General features: G+C 40.0%; 1 protein-coding gene across 1 annotated transcript in view; it reads right to left on the bottom strand.

Moving 5' to 3' along the window:
* Positions 1-21,374, bottom strand: part of LOC122814238 (dynein axonemal heavy chain 5-like) — a 3,525,594-nt gene that overhangs the window by 341,794 nt on the left and 3,162,426 nt on the right. The window contains exons 101-102 of the mRNA XM_044086840.1: positions 19,368-19,553; positions 6,027-6,224 (exon numbers count right to left, since the gene is read on the bottom strand). Coding sequence (XP_043942775.1) covers positions 6,027-6,224; positions 19,368-19,553 — 384 coding nt within the window. The remainder of the gene's footprint in view (positions 1-6,026; positions 6,225-19,367; positions 19,554-21,374) is intronic.

Below are 21,374 nucleotides of genomic sequence, written 5' to 3'. Positions count from 1 at the left end.
CCACAGGCATGTCCATCCTTTTTCCAAAATCCACTACCATCTGACCTTCTGCATTCATCTCCTTAACACCATACCTACTCATTACTTCCTCATCCCCACTGTTCCCTTCACCAACATGCCCATTGAAATCCTCTTCAATCACCGTTCTCTCACCCTTGGGTATACTCACCACCACTTCATCCAACTCATTCCAAAATTTTTCTTTCTCATCCATTGCACACCCAACTTTGGAGCATATGCACTAACAACATTCATCATCACACCATCAGTTTCCAGCTTCATAAACATCACTCTATCTTACATTCTTTTCACCTCCAAAACACTCTTGGCATACTGTTCCTTCAGGATAAACTCTACCCCATTTCTCCTGCCAGCCACACCATGATAGACCAATTTGAACTTGCCTCCAATACACCTGGCCTTACTCCCCTTCCATCTGGTCTATTGCACGCACAAAATATCAACCTTCCTTCTCTCCATCATATCAACTAGCTCTCTCCCTATACCAGTCATACTGCCAAAATTCAAAATTCCTAGCTGCACTACCACACTCCTAACATTCCTCCTCTCTTCCTGCATTCAGACATGCCTTCCCCCTCTTCTTCTCCTTCGACCAACAGTATTCCAATTTCCACCAACACCCTGTTGGCTAACAGTACTGGTGGCGGTAGTTGTTAACCCAGGCCTCAACTAATCTGGTATAGAAATCTGTATTGCTGTTCTCTCATGTCATTTGGCAAAAGTTTTACATCAGATGCCCTTCCTGACATAACCCTCCCCATTTATCCAGGCTTGGGACCGGCACGAAAAAATACACTGGTTTGTGTATCTCCAGTGGCTGGGTTTTGGCAGAGGACCTATCTTCATATTGCACCTAATCCTTCTTAGTTTTATAGTAGTGATCTTTGAATTAATCAATACTTCCTCAGTTACAGTCCAATTAATGTATTGTTTATAATTAATCATGAAGTAGCTTCAGTATGCTAAAATAGATTAGGCAGTCCATACAGTCATATTGCTTTCACTTCCCCTAAAAAACTCTGCAATGGCCTTATGCAACAGGCAGCGGTACAACATACATTTACTGCAGGCTCACTTATTCCCATGGTGGGAAGAACAGTTAGTGGCATGCTAGGGATTATGTCAGTGGCAAGATCCACATGACCATTGTGATGCTGGAGTCATTTGCCTTCAAAACTTTAACTATGATTATGTTGCACAATTAGGATTAAAAGAGTACAGTTCTTAAGTGTTACAACTTTACTCATTGTCATGTATTTGGTAGTTGTTGGCCATGTTAAATATGACAAATGACATCTACTTACATCACAGATAAGATGACGCAATAATGGTCTATACATAGTGTCTGCATCAATTAGGCACTAGCTACAGAGGATAGCAATAACGTGCATAAGTCATAATATAACATATTAGCTACCAATATGAGTAGATATGCAGAACAGGGATGAAAGATGAGACCTATTCTACTTTTCCGTGGCCAAACAGCCTTTAATATAACATTTATGGCCTCAGCTGTAATGAACTGGCAATGAAGCATATAAATATTGCATGTCATGTAAACTGGAGTAAGAGATGAAGCACTGGGAAAAGCACACATCTATTTCATATCTTTTATTTTTCAATAAAGAAGTAAACAAGTTATAAGTGATTGATTACTTTGAAGTCTCAGCTGAGAATGACTACGGTTAATGGTTCTTTTGTCCTGATTTTAAGGAGTCTGAGCCAGCAACTTCTTTGAGCAAGAAGTATCTGTCTTGTGTGTGAATGAAAGTATAACCTGGCTCTATAAACAGCAACACCACTCCACAAGGTTTTGTTATACCGTTAAATTGTCTAAATAAATACACAAATATAAATTTTACATTATAATACTGAGCAGAGGTAGGTATTTCAATGATATTAAGACTGTAACCCTTTGAAAGTTTTTTCTAGGTTGTTTCATGACTGAGAGTAAATAATAATAATGCTGAACAACATGTAGAAGGCTGGCTATTACTATATTGTCCAGTGTTTATTGTAGTGCATGGATTAGTGGCATCTTTATTTGATAGAACCTGCTCTTCCATTGTAATCATCACTTAGTAGACATACACACAGGCACACACACACACGCGCACAGACACACACACACACACACACACACACACACACACACACACACACACACACACACACACACACACACACACACACACACACACACACACACACACACACACACACGCGCGTGTGTGTGTGTGTGTGTGTGTGTGTGTATGGGCAGTACAGAGGGATCAAACTCCTATCACATTGCATGAAAGTTCTGGAGAGGGTGACTGATAAACGGATACGCAGAGTAGTAGAATGTAAGATGGGAGATGAGCAGTTTAGATTCAGATCAGGATGCAGCACAATTGACCCAATGTTTGCATTGAGACATACTCGAGAAGAAGCTAGAGATGAGGAGAGAGTCCAACTGGGCATTCCTAGACTTGGAGAAAGCATATGACAAGGTCTCAAGAATACTAATCTGGGCAGTACTGTGGTGGTTTGAAGTTCTGGAAACATTGGTAGAATTAGTACAGGCTATGTACAAGGGCCCAGTGACTCAAGTACGAACAGTGTTCGGCCTCACAGAGGGGTTCCCAGTGGGAGTGGGTGTACACCAGGGTTCAGCTCTGAGCTCACTGCTGTTCATACTGATGATGGACTACATTAGCAAACAGGTTGGAGGAGACAGATCAACAAAGCTGCTGTATGCAGACAATGTGACAGTACTCTGAGCTAGAACTTCAGCAAAGGATAGAAGAATGGAATGAAAATCTGAAGGTACATGGGATGAAACTAAGCACAGATAAGATGGTGTTAATGGCAGCAAACTGGGGAAATCAGAAGAAGTTGAGAATAGAGACAGAAGGGAAGATAATGGAACAGGTAAACAGCTTCAAGTATCTGGGAGGGGTGGTTGAGGAAAATGGAAGTCTGAATGAAGAGGTCAAAGCTAGAATCAGAGGGGCTGCAGCCAACTGGCATAGCGTATCAGGTGTAGTCTATGACAGAAGAATGCCAAAGAAGCTGAAAAGTAAGGTGTACAAGACAGTGGTGTGACCAGTACTACTGTATGGTACAAAAACCTGGGCAGTAAAGGCAGAACAGTTGAAGAAGCTAGAGGTGATGGAAATGAAGTGCCTGAGAATGGTGGCTGGATGCACACTGTGGGACAGATGAAGAAATGAGGACATAAGAGCAGAAGCCAAAGTAGCTCCAATTGCAGAAAAGATCAAAGAGAACAGATTGCGGTGGTTTAGACACATGTGTAGAAAAGCAGAAGACAATCTGGTGAGGGAGATTTGGGACAGACAGGAAGAAGGTAAGAGGAAACGAGGACATCCAGCAAAGAGGTGGATGGATTGTGTGAAAGAAGATCTGCAACAGTCAGGCATGAGTATTGAAGAAGGCAGGAGTGTGGCACTGAATCGAGAGAGTTGGCGACAGTTAACACAATACTCCGACCCCATGTGGAAAAAAATGGGAAAAGGGGCTGCTGCTGCTGATGATATATACATACACATACCGGGAAGAGGGAATCTTTAAGACAGAAGTCTTGCAGGTGATAAAATGAAGACAGGGCTCAAGTTTAGCAGCTTGTAACCTTATACTTAAGTCTTACAATGCCAGGAAGTCAGTGGTGTCTTTGCACAGCAGTGGGTAGAAATAAGGCATTAGGTTCATATGAAGCAGCTGAACCATAGTATCCAAATGGCTCGGGGAAGAGAGGTGTCATACTGTCAGTATTAACAATATGACTATCAGTAAAATGGAACCTACAGAACTATTGGATCTGATATTCACTCACCAGCACTGGGTCACCTCTAGACACAGTACTGGTGAACTAAACATAGCACCAGAATGTACTTTTCACAAGATATGATTTGTGTATTGCCAGCTGAAACAGTCACACAGGTGAGAACATAGCTCATCCCCTAATCCATTATGGCACAGAACACTTTGTTTTGCACCTTTCTTTACCCGAGAGTTATAATTTTAGTGAGCAGAATAATGTAATTTCTTGTTTATTGTATGAATATCTTCTTCACTCAGCTCTTGCATAATTAATCTCCATACAGTGAGAAAACAATACAAGAAAACTGTTCAGTTATATCTAGTAAACACTTCTAGAACACTAAATGTGAGAGACTTGAAGGTCTTTTTCAGAATTTTAATTCACTCAGCGATGCTCAAACTGATTGCATCCTTACTCCCCATCTTCTTGTGTGGTGGCTGTGTCACTACACCCCATCTTCTCATATGGTGGTTGCATCCCCCCCCCCCATCCTCTCATATGGTAGCTGTATCCCTACCCACCATCTTCTCATGTGGTAACTTTGTCCCTATGCCATCTTCTCATATGGTGGCTGTGTCCCCCCCCCCCATCTTCTCATGTGGTGGCTGCCTCACATCCCTTACATTGCTATTATAACTCTAAAGTTGCCATTCCCACAGATGAAAGAGCATGTTAACCCTTAACATTTCCTCAGCACACATGCACACCACATTGTTGTGTCACTCACTCCAGATTGACTAAACTTTCACACACACATTTTCCTCTACAACATGCATACATTACATCACAGACAGTACTATTCAAAGCATAATCACACTCAAACACCATTCATTCAAGCTATACATAAACACAAAATAATGCTCCCTATTTGTTTTGCACAAACATATTTCTTATTTTAGGCACGTTCCTATGTGTGCCAGTCCTTTTTATGTCCCACTAACATGAAAGAACCTTGCATCGAAGCAATGTATTCATTAATAGGTGCTCTTATACCAAGATAGTGATGTTTCCAGAAATGGGCACCAATCAGTTCCAAAAGCCTAGTCAGTAAGATAGTCATGGGTGTTCCAATTAATTTATTTCTGAAGAGCAGATAATTTGATTTTATTTATGACAGCAATACCAAGTCAGAACCAGTGCCCATCTATAATGTTCAACCTGCCTTCATTAATACATGAGGCATTCTTAGCCCAACCAAAGACATGGACTCCTAAAACAAATGGTTATACATGCTCACTATAGGGAAGTTGACAATTGTTTGAGAATCTTTGTGTTGAAGTTATCTCAGAGTGTTAAGGCTATAAACTGCTAGCAATCTTCATCCTGTAATCCTGTAATGGATTTTCTCCACTTCCAAATTGTATGACTCTGAGCAAGTCACTTAATCATACCTTGATCCCAGGCTACTCCTGAAAAGAGCTGTGTCATGTGGGCTCACCTGGTTAACACAAATAACAATATTTTTTTCTTTGAGTACTAATATTAAAATACAAATTTGTTGAAGGTAGCTTTCAGTAAACCTGAGTGTTTTGCCCTTTTCTCCACTATTGTGTGACCACTCTTTCATTCAGGTTTGTTGAAAGTGGCTTTTGGTATATTTGTTTCACAGTATTAGGACTTACAAAAATATCATTGTCAGACTCATTAGTAATCCACAGTATAACATTCTTAAATTACAACTGCAAGCAGACTTTAGAAAACAGATATTTAATTGTCACTGGAATGTATATTCTTTCTAATTAGAGCCTATTTGTTCATCTGTGCACTAAGGTATATAAATGCTGTATATAGCTTAAAAGACATCCTAAATGATTTTCCTGTTAATGAAGGGATTTGTGCCATCCAGAATATTTTGGAGGAGAGCAATATTTCTGAGTGGAAGTATAATGCAGTACGACGTGGCTTAAATGATGTCCTAAATGGATAATCACTGTTCAGAGTAATTGAAAAGTTAGAATTGCAAATAAAAACAGTAATCTTTACTGTGTAATTAATTTAGTTCTGTCACTTATGTACCTTTCACATACATATGGTTATTCAAGATGTATTGTTTACAAATTTCAATTACCTTCAATGTAGTATTAACCACAATTTTTGCTCTTGATGATTTGTCTGAACTGGTGACAGACCCGGTATTATGTCATAAAGCTGATTAATTATAATGGTGCTTTCACATACATACCATAAGTTCTGTATTTCCAAACAGCATGGTATCCTTGTAGTTCCAACCTGCAGTTTCTCCAAACTGAGACCTCAGCCTGATGGCACAGTGCAGGAAACAGAGGTTATGCAGAACAGCTGCCCATTCTGGATAGCATGTGTCAGTAAGAGTGCCTGGAGCCATGCACTGAAATGATCTCATTAGGGCCCCTCTCATACTCTGTAAAACACAAACACACAATGTATATCAGAGGCAAAACCACACTAAGCAGTTGGAAAACATAACAGCAAAAACTGTGGAAAGCAGAGAAAGCTGATTTATGCAATGACTTTGCAACTGATGAACTTTCAAAATGACTTTGCAACTGATGAACTTTCAATGCAGGTAAGTAGTAACCACTGCAAATGCCTACCTATTGATCTGGACCAATACCACAGAAACATTATTATTTGTAGGCAATGCCTATATACTTGCAAGGGTTTCATACAACGTGTTAGATCATTGTTAACATTCTAAATAATCATCTTTCTAAGAACAATGAAAACATCTTTATGTTGTAAAATAAGCAATTTTATAAAATAACATAAATGTTCGCTCATTTAATTACGCAATTGTATAAAACAATTTGCATACAAAAAGGTACATGTCTACCTCTGAGTAGACCACAGTCATAAATCATGCGTAAGAAATTCTTTCTGGAATCCATTCTAACATTGAAAGTGATCATTGCATGCTATTATGTAATTTCACCTTCAAAAGCTATATCTGGTCTCAGCCACAGTGATGATTTCTTATGTGTAGGTTTTAAAAGCATTATTTGCTTTGTATAAACATTAAGAGTAGCTGCTAATCTTTATAGAATAAACTGTAATCATACTAAATGGCCCATAGCGAAGGTGCCTACTTGCATTACTTGCCTTCACTAACACTCCTTATGGAAATAATGATTCAGACTTGGTCTTTACTCTACAATACTCTCCGGATCTACTCCAAAGCCCATGGTCAGTTTGAAATTGCAGCAAGAATCTCCTTATGCTTTTAAAATTGGTTATAAAGTGAGGAGACACAAGTTTAAGTGATTTACTATTGTCTGATGTTTTTACAATTGTACCACTGCCTAAATACTGCCTCTGATATTTTTGTAATACTCCAGTTAATGCCTGTCATATATACATAATATTTGTGCTATAAAGTGAGATTAACGTGTAACAGAGGTAACACTCACTGGAAAATGACAACCTCATGGCACTGTCTTTTGCTTATTATAATAAAATGATATGTCTTAAAAGGGTGCATAATATCTGATTTGTGATGTATTCTGAAAAAAGGTGTTTACTGTAAATTCATGAGGTAAAAATACAGAAAACTTAACAATAGTACATAGCTTTGTATGTCATACATAGCATATTGGTTAAGCACCAGTACTTAGTATATTATTTTATGAGTTTTGTGGGGATCCAAACAGCATTGCTTTTGACTTCTTTGCTCTGAGAATGAGTTTGTGTTACTTAATTACTGAGGTCCGGCAGGTCCTTGTCTGTAGATGACTATGCCATCCATATGAAGAATGACTGGCAATAGGGGAAGGTAAATAGGAGTTTGTTAATAAATAAAGAGAAAAGAATGGGTGACAACACTGACCCTTGGGGAACTCCCTTGGTAACTGGTGCTGCTGGTGAGGAGTTTCCTCCAAGCAACAGTTGAAAGTATGTGGTAGCATGGAAGTCAATGAACCAACCAAATACTTGAAGGCTTATGCTGGCAGCTAGTAGTGACTTTAGGAGGAGGGTGTGGCCGACTGAGGAATGCTTTGGCAAGGTCCATAAGATAGCTCTAGTTAGGAGTGCTTTGTCAGTATTTGAAGTATGTCATCTATTGTGGTGTACAATGCAGTCATGATACTCTTGCTTGACCAAAACCTATGCAGGCATTTTGAAAGAATCTGTTCCTGGTAAGGAATCAGTGGGAATATTGTCAAGTTTCTTGTTTATGTATTTGGTGGAGATCCTTGTAAATAGAATGATAATCTATTTCAGTCTTGTTGGGTGTAGATGGGATAGAAGCAACAATGGGCAGGAGGAAGAGAAGTGAATTTGGTTAGGAAACTGAAGGAGTGAGAGATATACCGAAGGTGTTTTGATGGCATCTTTTTGTAGGGGATCTTCGTGTGGGTCACAGTTGGTTATGTTACTTACTAGTTTCCAGAACCTCTTTTCATTGTATGGTGTTGTGTTTTGGGCCGAGGCTAGTGAGTTTGCTTTGTGTCATATTATTGCCTTCTAGGCAAGGTTTCCTAAGGGCATGAAATGATCTCAGTTTTCTGCTGCAGGGACATTTTTCTAACTTTTCCAAACACTGTACCTAAATTTGTAGAGGTCTAAATATTGTCCCTTAGTTTGTAGAGGCATTTGAGTTCCTTAGATACTCATGGGTTGTTAGTTAGTTTTAGAAATCTAGCTAATTTAGGGAGTTCAAAGATTAAATTGGGAACATACCTCTCAACTTCTTAGTGTAAGACATCTGGACAAACCATGGAAAAATGGGAGGACAAAGGCCAAAAAATAGGGAAAGAGTTTATGTATTGCTCTTATAAACTTAGAAAGTTGCTAGACTAACAGGGTTTGTGTTAAAATACATATTCTGAAAGATCTGAAGTCTGAAACTCAAATGTATGTCATTATTTATTAACTTCAATCCTCAGATCATCCAAGTAATTTGCCAGAAAACCACACATTTTATGAGGAATAGACCCAAAATATGAGGAAAAAATCTGGGCATACTGCAAAAATCTGTACATTTGAGAGGTATGATTGGGGAGGACACTAGCTACTGAGAAAGGGTAATCATTAGAAAACAAATTATGCCATTACAGTGTTGAGAGTTATGTCTGTAGAATTGTGGTGCTTTGCTGAGTCTTAGGGTAAAAGGTTATGAGGGAGGTGGAGGTTTGCTGATGGTAGTTGTAAAGGAGATGATGGGGCAACAACCACTAAATGAGAGGGGTAAGACCTGCATATTCTATGTTATGGTAGGTTCATTAGTGATAATCTTGCCAAGAAGTGAGTGTTTACCTGTGGTGAGGTTTGAATTTGTGACATCCTTTACTAGCTGAGTAAGGCTGAGGTTTCTCAGGATGTCTTCAGTATCAAAGGTTTTGGTGGGTACAAGATTTATGTTGAAGTCTCCTAAAATGGGTTTATATTAGAAGATTGAATGTTTAGGTGATCGAACACCTAAACACTGATCTTCTAATATCGAAAGCAAAAAATGTCGAATGGCCGATTTAACGCAGGGAAAGATTTCCCTTGGCAGTTTGCTGGATTTTGCGATTTCCGTACTGTTGAGCGATCTCAGAGTTGATATATTTAGTTAGGGGATGTGGAGATTAAAGGAAAGAAAATAAAAATGAGTGGTAGGAAGCACTGTTTTAGTAAGCGTGTGGTATATGTGGTTAGATGCCAAGACTGCCCAGCATTTTATGCTGGGAAAACTGAGCGCACCCTGAAAGAAAGGATATACTAGCATTTATATGACATCAGGAAAGAAGAAACAACAAATGCTTTGTATAAACACATTCAAGGACACCCAGACCATATATTTAAATTCATGATATTGGAGAAGGTTGACCAACAGACTAGAGGAGTCCCCTGGAATATTAGAATGGAGAGGAGAGAACTTCAGTGGCAACTGTCTCTGAATGCTGGTAGCTGGCCTGATTTAAACAAATTCTGCTCAATAATGTGTGCTTTAAGATTACAAACTTTAGAAAGACGAGGAAAGTACACTTAAAGACACTTACCTTTTTTACCTTGATTCTTTATTTTTTATTTTTTTACTTTTTATTTTTCATTGTTATATTAAAGTCAGCATTTTGCTCCTATAGATTCTGACCATAAAACAGAGAAATAACAAAAGTAACATGAGTTTCACACTAACACACACGTACATTTATCTCTATAGGTATTTTGATATGTTTATAGATTCAGAACGCAGCATTTTAATATATAAAAAAATAGTTTAGATTAAGTTCATAAGGTTTTGTATATTTATCGATATGCAAACCCTAATTGTAAATGTATGTTGCTGTAGTGTATTTGTTATACATTTTTATATTTTCATATTTTTTCAGAAACTGTTAAGGAAGAATAAGAGAACTTTAATTAAGTAGGTTATCTTTAAGTGGGTCTGCCGTTTAGGGAAATCACATGATATACTATGATTACACTTAAAAATAGGGAAGAAATGTGTTTTAATTTATTCTTGAAAAGGTTCCCGGTTTAGGGGAACGAAAGCGCTTGGATATAAGTGAATTTCTGATTGTTTTTATTGCACATGTGGATTTATGTGGATTGTTTCTGGTTTTATGTATATGTGATTCATGTTACAAGGACTGTGCTGATTAAAGAGGTGGTGACAGCTCAATGGAACTTGAGACCTTTTTTTGTGTATTTCTTGGTTTGTGGTTGTTTTAACTTGGTGGATTTAACATTTGGGGGAGTTTGTGGGCTGGGACAGAGAGATAGAATGGAAGCTGCATGTGAAGGCCGAAGATGGTTGTGAAAATAAGTGTACAGAAGGGTGATAGTCTAACTGGGTAAGGATAACAGTAGTAGTATTTAAAGTAATAGTCATTGATTGTTAGTGGTGATAATGATTGATGGTTTCATAATTTTATAAGTTAGTTGTATGTTAGTTGTCTATAAATCTTTCTTGGTGTATTCTATATTTGAATATGTAAGTCATTTTTATTTGAGTTGATGGGATCAGATAAATGCAGTCTGTGTGAATTCTGGTTCAGAAGTTGTGTTTTGTTCAGTTTGCTTTAAGGTTAATTTTTTTTGAGCTAGGAGAGGAAAAAAATGGTGATATGAAAAGATAGAGTTATGGTCAGGGCACAGGGAAGAGGGAGAAGTAAATCAAAGCTCAGAATGTATGTGTAGTGCACAAGTTTGCATTTCTAAAGGTTTGGTGAGAGTAGCATTGTACATTTGTCTCTTTATGAAGGTGGGAAGAAGGAGAACTTTGGAGGATGAGACTTGGTGTCAAAATGTGATGAAGCAGGGGGTGGCTTGGGAATTGGGGGGTGGAGAAGAGCAAACAAATCGAAAGTTAAAAAGTCAAAGTCAAAAGTAATTTTATTGTCATTCAATCATACATTAGAATGAAATTTTGTTCCTTCAAGCTCATGCGCAAAAAATGAAAATAAAAAAAAACACAACAACATATAACAAGAAGCAATAAAATCCACATATACAGCAACAGTGAAAAAGAGCCAGCCAAAGACCAGAAGCTTTAAAAAACAGAGCATGACACATGGAATACTTCAATCGCCCTCTACATCGCTGCCATCTCCATGTATCATCGGCAACATTCAACTCTCAGTCCTTTTGTCTGACCATTCTCCGGCTATGCAAAGATACCTCTGAAGTGGAAACCAATCAGTTTGCTCATCTTCAGTCCAGATACTGTGTTACCAGTGAACATTTCTCTCTGTAGCTGGCAGTCCTGTGAATCAGGTAAGATAACAAAAAGAATATGTTCTTGTCCACTTTAAGATTGGAAGCCGATACTTGGGAGAACAGAATGGTCTCCTGAAGCAAGACCTCACTGCAAGGCAGCAAAGCACTGGCAGTTATTCCCCAACAAGGATCTAGTTTCAGGCATTTAAAGAGATCAAGCATGCACTGTAGAAAGGGTTTGGCAGATAAACTCTGATAAGCATTTAATAATGGTCAGGCCATGAGAAACAAAAAGGGCTAACTTCTCTCAAATAGTTGTTCAGACTATTCTAAGTAGTCCACTATGTGCCTGTTTGGCTTACAAAGGGACTTTGTGGTGAGATGTTTTGCAGCTAGCTGAATTCCATTGCCTTATAAGATTTGGAGGTCACGATCAATGGAGTCTCCATGTAGCTACAGCACTGAAAAGGTACAAATCCTCTCAGACATAATATCTTGCATTATGTTACTGGGAATCTCATTGGCAATATCACTTAGCTGAAGCTGAGGCTTGCCATATATGTCAATTATAAAGAGTCTGACTAAAATATATACATTTGTGGTGGATAACTAATAAAATTGCAGTCAGTTATGCTATTAAACGACTACAGAGGACAATCACTTCTGGCAAGGAATCTGTTTTACTTTCAGCCCATACATTAAAAACAGGATGTGAAGGTAGTAGGATAATTATCCTGTTCATCTCTGAATGTCAGGATGGCTACCAGAATATTCCCAGTACCTGTGTAGGAAATATGGAGCTCTGGCAAGTGCATTATCATTATATAAAGAAATCCATAATGCAGAAAGAATGCATGCCTACTTGTGGTGAAAAATACATACGCACTATCATTAAGTATAGACTGATCTGAAATATGAATATTTTGGGGATTTATGAAATTGGAGCTACACTTTAGTTTGGATGTTGCACATCTAAAAAAGATATTATTTTTTAATGGTTTACTTTTGTTGTTGAGAAAGTGTTTTCCTGTTTATTTATTTTTTTTACAAAAGATGTATTAGAAAATGTGCTCTGTAATGTGAATAAATCTAAGCAATATAATATTTTAGAATATTGAAATACTGAAGCAGTATTCCAGATAAGAATGGATAGAAAAAATATCTTTGCACGTTCTGTAGTGTGGATTTGAAAGTTTGGTATTAAAGGCATTTAATAGATCTGCTGGATCATTTTGTTTTATTTTGTTATGTTTCCAAGTACTTACTTAATTCCCTTGTAACTTTGCTTTGTACTGCATTAGATGAAATAGCCATAAAGGCCTATAAAATGCATTGTAGCATATACCTAATGTCACAGACGAGTCTCAGATGGTGAAGTCAGGTACCATGCTCAGAGAATTGGCATTCTAAAGCTTCATTTCAGTTCTGAACATGGGATTGAGTGACTGATTACCTTTAACCTCCTTGGGAGGAGGCGCATTAGAAATAGGCAAATTACATCATAAGGACATACAAGTGCTCCAGCTACACAGGTTCTGAAAGCCAACTGTTTTACATGTTATATGTTTTAATCAAAGCATTTAAGCCAATAAAGCCAAACCCAACTAGCTGCAGACATGACATGCTTCACCCTTTCTATGGGCTTATTTGTGCAGCATATGTGGATAATCTGGCCAGTTTCCAAAAACTTTCAACTGAGAAAACGTGGTATTACACAATGAAGATTCAAGGGTCTTTTATTTGATGGTTTTGCCTATGTGGCTTTTTGTGTGGCCTTTTTACTTCTCACTTTTATAGGTTCATAGGCTTGTACTAGGCTAATGGCCCTGGAGCCTTTACAAGCCTAGCCCACAGGATTACGCTGGCATAGTGCCACCCCACCTTAGTTCTCAGTGCCTCTGTCGAGTAAAATCACTGGAGTGATCCCTGCGGTGAATTTTCTATTTCCCATCCATTCATCAAGATTTCTCTTGAAGAGGACCAGTGTGGTCCTCTGCTTGACATGTATGGGAAGTCTGTTCCATAGCATGGGCAGTCTCTGGGTTATGAACCTGTCCCCCCAGCATGTTCTGTTGATTGTGGTAATGAGGTTGAGGTCTCTGGAGTGTGTGGTGTGGAGGGACTGGGATTTCTTTAGATGTAGCATTTCTAACAGAGCTGAGTCAGACATAGCTTTGTAAGTCTAGCAGAGATTGCCTCTAAGTAGGCGATATGAGACAGAGAATAGTTATAGTTTTTTGAGTCTGTCCATATAGGATAAATGTTTAAGGCCTAGGATCCTCTTTGTGAGGTACTTTTGTGGCCTCTCCAGTTGTTGCAAGTGTTTAGTGAGGTACATGCCAAATGTGCCATTGTACTCAGTGACTGGCCTAATGAGGGAAGAGTAGAGGGAGACAATGACCTCTTTCTTCCTGGATGCAAAACCCTTAGTAATGAGATGTGCCCATAGAATGACTTTCTGACCACAGTGTCTATGTGGTGGTCAAAAGAGAGGTTGCTGTCAACCTGTGTTCCCATATCTCTTATAACACCTTCTGTGTTCAGTGGATTACCATCGATGTGGTAATTCATGGGATCTGGGTTTTTCCCAAAGTGGATGACAACAAATTTTTTGGCATTGAGCTTAAGGCCATGGTTCTGTCACCAGTCATTGGTCTCAGTGAGGCCTTTCTGTAGGATGTCAACATCACTTGGGGAGTTAATAATAGCACCCAACTTGCAATCGTCTGTGAACTTTGTCAGCCAGAGTCCCTTCGTGTTGGCCTGGACTTCAGAGAAGTAGATACTAAACAGGAGAGGACCCAGGACCGAACCCTGTGGGACTCCACTCGTGACTGGTCAGCTACATTCACACTATGGGTTCTACCTGTGAGCCAGTTTGCAACCCACCTAGTGATATAGGGGTTGATGCCTAGCTTAGTGAGTTTTTCTATGATTCCTGAGTGGGGAATGGTATCAAAGGTCTTGGCCAGATCAAGGTACGCTGTATGAACCACCTTGCCTTCATCCACAGCTCTGGTGACTGACTCAAAGAAGTTGACCGAGTTGAGCAAGCATGATCTACCCTTCACAAAATCAAACTGTGTGGGATCCAGAGTTTGGAGATTCCCTATATCCTTGTTTATTAGGTCCATGATGATGCATTTCATAGCTTTGCATATCAGACTCATCAGGCTAATGGGGCAGTAGCTCCCAGGGTCTCTAGTCACTCCTCCTTTGTGGAGAGGGATGGCTGTAGCAGTGCGCCATTCGGTAGGGACAAAGCCTGAGGTGAGGCTGTAACTGAACAGGGCACACAGTTGAGGTGCCAGTTCACTCTGTAGTTCATGTAGAACACAGCCAGGGATATTGTCAGGTCCCATAGAAGCTGTATTATTAGCCTTGGACGGTGCTGTTTTACCCTGTGCAACAGTAATACTGGGTACCTGGCAATCTACTGGTATTGTGACTGGTCTTTTGGTGGGGGAGAGAGGGGTAAAGTTGGCACTGAATCTGTCCCCCAGTATTTTGGCAATAATATCTTTTGGCTCGGTATAGGAGGTACCATTGTGCAGTAGCTAAGAGCAAATTTGGGTATTGCCATGGAGATTCTTTACATAACTATAGAAGGCCTTGTGGTTGTCTTTACTATCTGCTGCAATTCTGTTTTCATAGCTAGGCTTAGAGGATTTGATGAGGGATCTCAATTTTCTCTTGAGGCTGATAAGGGAGTTTTTCCAGTCTTGGGACTTCACCTTATACCGCATCAGTTTCCTCCTTCTGTTGTAGAGTTTGTTTATGGCAGGGGACCACCAGATTGGCTTCCCTATTTTGGAGGAGAGCATCTTGGTTCTGTTGGGTATGGTGAGATCCCATGCATTTGTGTACGTGTTTGTACAGTGCATTGGTGTATGATTTGGCATTTGTGCAACTATTCTCCATTTGCATGGGTGCTGTGAAGTTAGCCACCTCTGTTTTTTTTAGCAGCCCAAAGTTAGCTTTGGAGAAGTTTTTCATGGTGGTTACCTTTGCAGGGGTGGAGGGGATGTGGATTTCCAAGGTGATTAGTTTGTGGTCAGATCTAACCAGGGAGGAGCTGACTATTGGTGTAGTGCAATGGTCGCCCATGTTAGAAATGATCAGGTCAAAGATGTTGCTACCTCTAGTGGGATTAAGACCGAGCTGGTCCAGGGCATTGAAATTAATGAATTCCAGGAAACGTTGGGCAAGTGTATTGGTACATGAGTAGTTTTCCCAGATAATAGAGGGGTAGTTGAAGTTGCCCACTATGACAGTGTTAGGTTGGACCCTAATATTCTCCAGGGTTCTTAGGAACATGGAGTGTGAGTCTTGGAACATGGTTGGGGACCTATAGCAGGCTACGACCTGAATCATTGTCTTACCTAATGTTAGCTGCACCTGAAGTATCTCAGATGCATTATGTTGGGCTACCAGTCTGGAGGTGTGAGCATCCTTTATGAATATGGAAACACCACCACCTTTGGAGTTTCAGTCCAAGTTCTGGGGCCGAAAGGTGTGAAATGAGTTGTAGCCTGGTAGTGCAGGGGTGCTTTCTGCTGCCTTGAACCAGGTCTCTGTTACTGCACAAATGTCAATGTTCTCCATTTTAAGGAGTGCTTCGAGTGGGTGCATTTTGAGATTTAGACTTCTAGTGTTGAGCAGCATAACCCTGAGATTGCATTTGTTTGTAGTTGTTACCATGGTAATTTGATCTTTGGAACACCACCTAAAAAAGGCACTATAGGGGTGACAAGAACCTTGTTCAGTATCCGGAAGCCCAGGAGTAACGGATGCAGGCCATCTCTGGCAAGACATTGAGGTCTGTCAATCATGTCATCCCAGGCAGACAGATACTGGATCCCCTTTGAATGACACCAGCAACTTAGTCAATTGTTGAAATCAATCATTTTCTAATTGCACTGTGGTATCATTCTGGGTGATGGTAGCTCAAGGCTAGGGTCATACCCACCTGTGCTACATAATCCAAGAGCTCCTCCATGTCTCTTTTTATGTACTCCAGGGAGGTGTATCTCAGGTCATTTACACCCACATGTACAATGGCAGAGTCATATTTGTACCTGTTGTACCTGCTGCTGACCGACCTGCGTGCATGCATTATGTGGTGGATCCTGGCACCTGACAGGCAGCTGACTGTTACTTTCTCCTTATTCAACCTAGTGAGTGGGACATCAGTGTTCCTCACTATAATATTGACTAGTGTGTTGGGCATGCTGTTTTACCTTAGGGGCTTTGGTTGAGTGGCACACTGTTTAGGAGAGTTATGTGTCTCGTGATTAGTGTTGTGTTGTGGTGGTCGAGTGCGTTTCTGCCTTGGAGGCCTCTGCTATTTAGGTAGATTTTTATTGAGAGCATCCACAAAGGTGGGTGTGTGGTTTGTGTATTTATGTGAAGGCAGTGCTGGTGTATGTTCTGGAGGGCTACGTGTTCCATGTGGTGTGGTGCAAGTGTTGACCTTCTCCTCTTGACCAGCTATTCCGGTCTTGGCTGGAGAGTGTATGACTTCCAGTTTATATATAAGTGCATCTTTCACAATCTGAGTGTTGGGAGGTAAGAGGAGAGGGTTGTCAGTGTACATGAGGCAGTTGCTACATTGCCTCAAGATGCCCAAGTTCACCAGGTTAATATGAGAAAGCACAGGGAACTGACCTTTAGACATGCCTGGAGGGGTGGGCATTAATAAGTACTGGAGCTGTTTCCTTGTAGAACGTTTACTGCTGGTAGCACTTTTGTTTGCAATAATAATTGCTACAAGAAGTCTGGTAAAGTGCTAGACTAATAAGCTAGTAAAAGTGCAGGAGAAGAGAGAACTAGCAGATCTAAGGGAAAATTTGAATAGCAGACTTTGGCACCGCTCAGAAGCTTACAAAAAGTCCTGGATACAACAAATCTGTATCTAGACTAGACTAGCTACAGAAAAGGTGGGAAATAAATGCAAATGCAGGCTTTTAAACCAGAAAGTTGAACGAGATGGAAAAACTGGCAAAACGGCCAATAAACTGCAATTTCTGGGCCAGAAACCACTCCTCTTGTGGTACGTAGGCTACCTAGTGCTTACCACTCCCACTAAGCCAGCACTGGATCATGGAAGGCAGGTCCTGCCACTTCATCTTGGTCTGTTATTATTATTATTATTATTATTATTGTTATCATCGTCATCATCATCATCATCATCATCACCATCATCATCATCTTCATTCTCATCAGTATTCTCTTCATAATAGAATTATCTGCAATATACTTGCCTTATGTGTTGTAAGCTCATGTCTACATGGATTAAAACATTGTTGTGGTACATGCAGTTTTACATTTGTATCTCTAATCTTAGTTAGTTGAATTAACTTTGCTGTGTGTGTCCTCTAATTTGTGGTATTATGCACAAGGGATATCCTGGTGATGTGTTTATCTGTATTTCTTTATGACTATTGACTCTACTGCACACAGAAAATAATTAGGTAAGCTGTGAAAAAATGGAAGTAGACCCAAAACTAGAGGGGTGCAGGGATGGTTCACTGAGTGAGGTGTTAGAAATTAATGGGTAAGGGTAAAGTACTGCCTGCAAGACAGATCATACATGAGGTGACAAAAGGGTCAGTAATAAACCTTGCACTGTACTGCATATTGGTTTAACATGTCTGCAGTTGACTGAGATCATATGCATATGAATCTGAGGTGGGGCAGTAAAAATGAATGTGGCTACATGGCAACTAATAATGTTAATGGAAAACAAAATGGCGTCAATGGTTTTATGGCAAAAAATGCAAGGCCACGTGCTTTAGAAAAAAAAACTGACAGAGGGGGCTGCCTTCAAGGGGATTCTAATGGGAAGAGCAAAAGATTCAGAAAACAAAAATATTAACTGGTGTTAGTTTTTGAGGGAATGAACCATGATGAACAGTGCCTGAGGGCAGTGGCAATGGTAAACGAAATGCTAGGGCATATGGTAGGACTGAGATAAACAGTTCTTTTTGAAAAATCATCAAACCATTCAGGCTCCAAGCTAGGTTACTGAAAGCAAACGTACTACCAAAATGGCAGGTTCACTATTGTTCTGGGTTTCAGTACTCTGATTATGTAGATTGATTTTCAGGCATTCACTCAGGTGCTGAGTGATCATCGAAGTCAAAGACAGAGAGATAGAGAAAGAGTGGCTGAACATATCAGATAGATGAAAAAAGTGTTTCAGCTGCCTAGTGACAAGTAAGCCATGACCATCATACCAACAATGCAGGAGGCAGCAAAACAACTGTTGATAAAAAGGGCAGCCATTAACTCAAGGAGGGCAGCCATTATATCACCAGGGGAAGAAATCTGAAAGCGTGTGTGTGTATGGATATTTGTGTATGCTGGGTGGAACTCTGCAGCTTATGTATCATTTTTCTTGAAAGATAATTAAATATTTGAGGGAGTCGGTGAAATGAAATGGATTTCAGGGAGGGAGGAATGCACAGTTCTGACTGAACAGTACTAATGCACAAGCAGAGGGCAGGTGAGGAAGATAGGGGCAGGCCACCTGGCAGCAGGCTCTGTACGAACCCAGCAGACAGGACAGACTGTCCATGTCTGATAAAATACAAATAATTAGACAGGTTATTTTAAGCTGGAAAAGTACCAGCCCTCCCCATTAAGTTTAGGAGGTTGTAAGTTCTGTGAGAAATTGAAGGTTTTATGTCAGACTTGTGAGATTAAGTTTACAGAGTCCTTGTATGTGCTTCTCAAGAGGCAGAGTCTATGTGTAGTTCTGCAGTGAAGGTGATGCCGTGTGGTATCATGCTGTTAGCTATAACTTTGATGACCCAGGTTCGTTGTACTTGCAGTCATTTGTTATTTTCTCATTCAGACATATGTTGTGTGTAAGAAAGGCATGCTTGCATCTCTTTATTACCATAGGTATGTCCACAAGTATCTTCTCAGTGGTGTGAAGCAGTCTGACAGGTAGAACAGGATTAGCCTGAACAGAGATCCACAGACGGAAGTGCTTCTCTGAACTCTTGTCTTTCTCTAGTAGTTCTTCTAGTGAATTCATTAAGCTGTTCGAATTATGAATGTTTTCCAGCAGCACCCATTCCCCCTAGTGTTGTAAAAAAAAACAGACAAATGGAGAAACCAGTCAGCATCTTAAATTAAGGCTGAAAAAAATAATGCAATTGCCTACCAGAAAGATTTCTTGCATTGAACATAAATGCTTGGCAGATTATGTCACTTTAAAATAAAGTTCTACATTAGATTGCTCTTGCTCCCAGTGTTCAGATCATTTCACACACAGTACCTTCTAGCAAGTACTACAGAATGTTAACTGTTTGATTTGCTAGCAGTGTAGACCTCCAGGGAAAAACTTTTCTTTTTTTTCTGAAACTACTGAAATAATAACAGAACACACTAAGTGGTATGTTGCACTTTATGGACATATTACAGTGTTCAACATGCAGTACATATAAAGAGTCATATTTCTGCAGCTAATTCTACTTAACGCTCTTTGTTACCAAACCATTAATACTGCATCTTTGCAGCTGTGTGAACACAATATAAATACTTCCATGGAGAGCCACAACGATGTCTAGCAGGAGCATCATTCGAGTGCTCATGGATCAGACCATGTGAATGGTATGGTCATTTGTCCTGCAGACATCCTCAGTCTGGGGCAACTTCTGACAAATGCCATTTGTAGGTTGAAGCATGAGACATCAAAGCAAAACTGTAATAATTATATTAGTTATGTTATATGAATAATTCACTTTGAGTAATGCAATTTGTTGTACTGTATATAAAAAGTGTAGTCAAGTGTTAAAAATGTAATACTGTATACTTGAATAAATACAGCCATGTCAGGCAGTGTAGCAGTAAGAAATGTCACTGGCATGTCAAGTAGCAGCCAAACCTTATAGGATTATAGAATCATAGGAACTACAAGACAACTAAGGATAAAGACTATGGGCAGGATTCACGAAGCCTCCGTGTAAGAGTTATAACTCATACACGGAGGCTGCAGTTAAACGGAGTGATGTCAGCATGCTCTGCATATTCATGAGAGCATGCTGAATCACACTTAAGGCTAACACGGTCCGTGTAAGACAGTAGGGGGCGTGTCCGTAGGCCGAGCCCTGTAAGCGGACACGCCCCCAGAAGAGTAAAAGTGCCCAAAGTAAACACCCACGACAGAGTCCATGGAAATGTGAATAAACACAACACAGCACATGCCCCCACAGACTACGAACATAAAATGTACAAATGAACATCTCATACTTTTTTTTTAAATTGTAAAGATATTTGCCCATGAGTGCCGTTGCTTGTGGCGTGCCCGTAGCGCAGCTACAGTTAGCAGTCAGTGGGAAAGCATATAAGAACTAAATATGCAAAGTAAGCCAAGAAGCAGTAGCGCAGCGGTAGAGATGCTGGCTAAAGAGCAGGCATTCATGGTTCGAGCCCCCACAACACCAATTTTTATTTTTAGCAAAATAAGCACGAAACAAGTCCCTGACAAATATGTACACATAAAACCACATTTTATGTAAAATGTAATGCAATAGCCCATTTATATGGAAGAAATGTGAGGTAACAAAACAATAAAAAATGCCAGATGTGCCCATAGCTGAGCTACAGTTTAACAGGGTGAGTGCATCTGCCCGTAGGTGAGCAGTGGTTTAACTGGTGCAAAATGAGTGCCCGTAGCTGAGCAGTGGTTTAACACGCTAAATCTATGTGCCCCTAACTGAGCTGAGTGTAATATGCTTGCTGATAGCCAAATGAGGCTTAAACCAGCGTACCCCGTTTGCGCGGAGCTGCGCACCGCGCAAACAAGCTAACCGACGGGCAACGTTGAGCAAGCCGTATCAAAACAGCCTTTACACAGACACACCCCTCAGCTTGTCTAGACAGTCATAAAAATAAAAGA

Source organism: Protopterus annectens, chromosome 1.part1, assembly GCF_019279795.1.
Source record: "Protopterus annectens isolate FY-2018-M chromosome 1.part1, PAN1.0, whole genome shotgun sequence".
NCBI lineage: Eukaryota > Metazoa > Chordata > Ceratodontiformes > Protopteridae > Protopterus > Protopterus annectens.
The sequence above is the reverse complement of the archived record's forward strand: the minus strand, read 5'-3'. Positions and strand labels throughout refer to the sequence as shown.